Raw genomic sequence first — 4,256 nt, forward strand, 5'->3', positions numbered from 1 at the left:
GGGCTGTTGGGTTTGCTCTGCATGGACTGGGGCTGCACTGGGGATCCCTCCCAGCTCAGGATATTCTGTTATTTTATGATTAAAAGGAAACCTGCCCACATCCCTCTGCAGGCTGAGCTGGTCAGGCAGGCAGGGGGAGCTGGTTTGCTTTTTTTGGGAAAGCCTGGCTGGGCTCTGTACCCTCTGTGCTGTACTCACATCCATCCCCCTTCTCCAGATCGTGAATCTCATTGAGGAAACCGGGCATTTCAACGTCACCAACACAACCTTTGACTTTGACCTCTTCTCCCTGGATGAGACGACCGTCCGCAAGCTGCAGAGCTACCTGGAGGCCGTGGCCACATGACGCTGGGCCTGGCAAGCTGGCTCTGCTCTTCACCCAACATCCCCTCCACTGGTACCAGGAAACCACCCCATGGAACTAGGCCTTCTTATCCTCCTGCCTCACCCGAAGAAGCACTGCCTTAGAGACCAGCCATGCTCTAGGAATGCTCAGCCAGCTGCACTTTTCTTGTAGGCTTCAAACCAGCGCCCGCCTTGCTGAGCCTGTGCCCAGCCCTGCCTTTGTGGGCCAGGCCCCAGCAGAGCGGGCGTGCTGCACTTAGGCTGCACAGCGCGACCTTTTCGGTTTCCCTTGGAGCAACTGTGTTTCAAGAGCACATTTTGCAGGCATCTCTGAGCTCTGAGGAAGCGTGGATGCTGTTCCCTTCCCCTGGAGCTCTGCCCCGCGCCCTGGGGGTGACATCGGCTTTGTCAGAGCTGGCCGGGACACTGGGGACAACAGGAGGCTCCTGCTGCTCTGCTGCAGGGGAGAGGGGCTCAATTCCAGCTCCATCCCAGCTGGGATCACCCTCTGGTGTGGGGACAGGACCCTCTGTGCTCAGTGAGGAGGCCTCTGGAACCTTCTGTCTCCTGCTGGGCTTTGGAGATGTCTTGTTTGTTGATCTGAGCTCCTAAACAAAGTCCCACTCCTTTCAGTCTGCTTTAACTGTAATAGGACTCCAAAACTGTAAGCTGTATATTTTATATATATATATTATATATATGTATGTACTGTATGTATAAGAAGGGCCTAGTTGGGTCTTATGATCTTAAGGGTGTGTTTTTCTGTTGTTTTTTTATGGCTCTGGCAGGGGAAGGCGCTTAATAAGATTTGACTCTTGTGGACAATTTGTAGTGTAAGGAAGCTGGACAGCAACCTCCAGGCATCCCATGCTCCAGAAGGGGCTCACCCATCGTCTTTCCATTTGTCAGTGTTTGATAACTTTGCCAAAACATGTGATTGGTTTTGTTCTGTGTTCTCAAAGAGGAATCTCCTTACAGTGGCCCCTATAGTAGTGGCTGTACTTGGGGAAAACCAAAACAAGGGAGAGCTGAAATCTTTGGACACACCTGGGAGATGCTGATGTAAATAAAACACAAAGTGGAGCTGGCTTTGTTCCCTCCTCCCTCTCCCAGCCCCTGCCTGTGCAGGAAAAGGCAGAAACAGAAACACTAATGCAGCCCCTCCCTGGATTTCTAGTTAAACTAGGATTGACCTCCAAGTGTTGTCCAGGTGGGCATGGGCAACCCCAGCCCTCCCTCCAAGCTGGGTTACACTCCTGCTCCCTACATTCAGTATTTGCCCAGGAATTGCTGGTTTTTCCAAGGGCTCTGGAAGCTTTGCCAAATGGGGCACAGGCAGTGTGGGAGCCCCTCTGCTCTGCCCAGGGAGGGCTGAACCCCTCCAGGTTTGCTGTCCCTTGTTTTGGGTTCCCCCTTTCTTTATCATGGAAATGTTGCAACTAATCAACTGAAGTGGCAATATGATGATAAGCTTGTTTGAGTTGGGTCATGTTGACCCGATTCCCATTAATTTTGTCCTTGTACCACCTTTCATGTGTTGTGTGTGTGTATATATATATATATATGTGTGTGTATATATATATATATATATGGAATTCAAGCTCATGCTGGGTGCAAACCCTGTCACGCCAGTGATCTCAGCTCTTTTCTTTCTTGCTGGGCGATGCCAGGGCTGGATGGAAAGGCCAGGGAGCAGAGGGGGAGGTGGCAGCAGGACACCCACCCTGGTCACAGCCTGTGTCCCTGTGGGGCTGTGCCCACACTGGCACCCTGGCGTGGGGCTGGTGGCACTGAGGGCGGCCAGGCTGAGCCCCAGCTCCACTGAGTGCTGCCCCCTCCTCCTGCAGCTCCAGTGCCAGCGCTCGCAGACTGTCCCAGCTCCAGAGCTGCCCTCAAGGCACTGGAGGTGCCACCCTGCCCCTGGCACACCTGCAGGAGGCTCTTCTGAGCCTGCCATGGCATCGTCCTGTCCTGGAAGTGACTTTGTTGGTCAGTCTGCTGAGCATTGATAGGGATTTCGTTTGGTTTTTATAAGAAGTATTTTACACATGGATTTTTTTAGACTGTTTATAATCCCCCCACCCCTGAAAACCCGAGGTAGGATTGTTCCCCAGCAATAGTTCCTCTCCATTGTGTGCACATGCTGATTTGTTACTAAAAGGTTTTTGCAAGTACTTAGTTGTTCTACAGAGTTGATGTTTTTTGGGGTATGTGGTAGCGTGGGGAGCACAGGAGGGGTGGCTGCAGAGCAGGGTTGGTCACTTTGGGCCTCACCTTGTGTCCCCCTGCAGGTCCCTGTGTGATTCCCTCTAGGCTGGCTGAACGCTGTTCTGAACATGCCGTGTACAGGTTTTTGTGGATAAAGTGTTTGTTCTTGTGTCACTCTTGAGAGCATGGATGGATTATTGTACTCTAGGAAGGAGGGGGCAGTGCTGCTGTGGGCATTGCTTCAGGTCCTCGAGGATGTGTAGTAGCTTGCGTTGTTTAAAAAAGGAAGAAAACAAAAAAAAGAATCCCAAATTGACTTGTAGCCATAATGGTTTTTCCAAGGAAAGTGGGCAGGACTCTGTTCCTTTTGCCTCTGTTCCTTTTCCCTGTTCCTTGTGGTGCTGCTGCCGGCACAGCCAGTGCTGGCAGCCCGAGCTGGAATCGTGTTGGAGGCAGGCTCGGGATTCGGCTCCTCCATCCTCCAGGAGGGTCAGGAGCCTTTCCCTGGCTCTGCCGTGTGCTGAGCCTCGAGGCTTTGATTACTGACATGACCATTAGGAAAGTTTAATAAAAGGAGAGGAGAGGAGAGGAGAGGAAGGCTGGCTTGGCAGCAGAGCCCAGCTGGGTGTTTGTGCCCAGGGGAGGCCGCCTGAGCTCCGGCTGCAGCCATGGAAGTGCAATCTCTGCCCCCTGTGGGATCGTGGGGTGCCCTGGGAGCATCAGAAGGAGCCGAGCATTGATGCAACAATCCAGAAACAGTTTCATTGTCACATCTTGGACCGTGTTTGATGGTGAGAGAGTTAAAACGTCCCTCCAGGAGGGGCCTCTCCAGGAGCAGAGCCCAGAGAGGCTCCAGCTCCACTTTTCCATTGGGGATGTGCTGGAGCCAGCTCTGCTCCCAGGAGGCTCCTCCCTGCTGAGACTCCCCTGGTGCACCTGGCACAGGTGAATCAGTGCTCAAAGGACCCAGGTGGGTGTTGCTTTCCTTTGATAGCCATCAAAAACTGACAAGATGAGTTTGCACTCCTAAAGAAAAATGTAAGTACTTCAACTTCTAGAGAATTTTTAATTGTATTTCTGCCTAGAGCCGAGGTATTAAATACCTCAGCACCTGAGGATTTTAAAAGTTGTGTTGGGAGAAAAGTTCTTCACTCAGCTGGAAGAAATGCAGCTGAGCCAAGACTAACTGCAAGATTAAAAAGAAAAAAAAAATACACAAAAAAACTCATGTTTGTAATACGTTACAGGATTGTTTGTCCTGAATTTTAAACTTTTTGTTAAATTTGTGGAACTATGGAGGAATTTTCTAGAAAAAGTGAAATAAAGTAAGATGGAAAAGTAAAACTTGGAAGTGTTTTTCAGTTGTGTTGTTTCTCCAGGGATGGCAGTGTGGCTTTCCCAAAACCCCTCATGGCACAGGAACAGCCAAGGAAAAGGGAATTATTTTAAACATGGGGTGACTCCAGTGTCCCTTAATCCAGCAGAGCTTTGCTCAGTGAGGGGTCCCTGCCCTTGGAGCAGGGTTTGTGTGGGGCAGCTCCCGTGGGATCTGAGGGTCCCCCCTGCAGGACAGAGCCTGGCATGGGCAGTGCCCTGGCACAGGTCAAGGGTGGCACCGTCCCTGTGCTTGGTGCCCTGGGCACAGCTCAGCTCTCCCTGCCTGAGCAAACCCCCCCTGCTCCGTGCCAGGAACCAGAGAGAGC

General features: G+C 51.6%; 1 protein-coding gene across 5 annotated transcripts in view; it reads left to right on the forward strand.

Moving 5' to 3' along the window:
- MLLT1 (MLLT1 super elongation complex subunit) overlaps positions 1-3,898 on the forward strand; it is a 38,681-nt gene extending 34,783 nt beyond the window's left edge. For all 5 annotated transcript variants that reach the window (XM_064734574.1, XM_064734575.1, XM_064734572.1 and 2 more), the window contains one exon: positions 218-3,898. In XM_064734574.1, the coding sequence (XP_064590644.1) occupies positions 218-346 (129 nt within the window). In that variant the 3' untranslated portion in view covers positions 347-3,898. The remainder of the gene's footprint in view (positions 1-217) is intronic.
- Positions 3,899-4,256: the final 358 nt, after the last annotated feature.

This window comes from Zonotrichia leucophrys, chromosome 28 (assembly GCF_028769735.1).
Source record: "Zonotrichia leucophrys gambelii isolate GWCS_2022_RI chromosome 28, RI_Zleu_2.0, whole genome shotgun sequence".
In the NCBI taxonomy this organism is placed as follows: Eukaryota; Metazoa; Chordata; class Aves; order Passeriformes; family Passerellidae; genus Zonotrichia; species Zonotrichia leucophrys.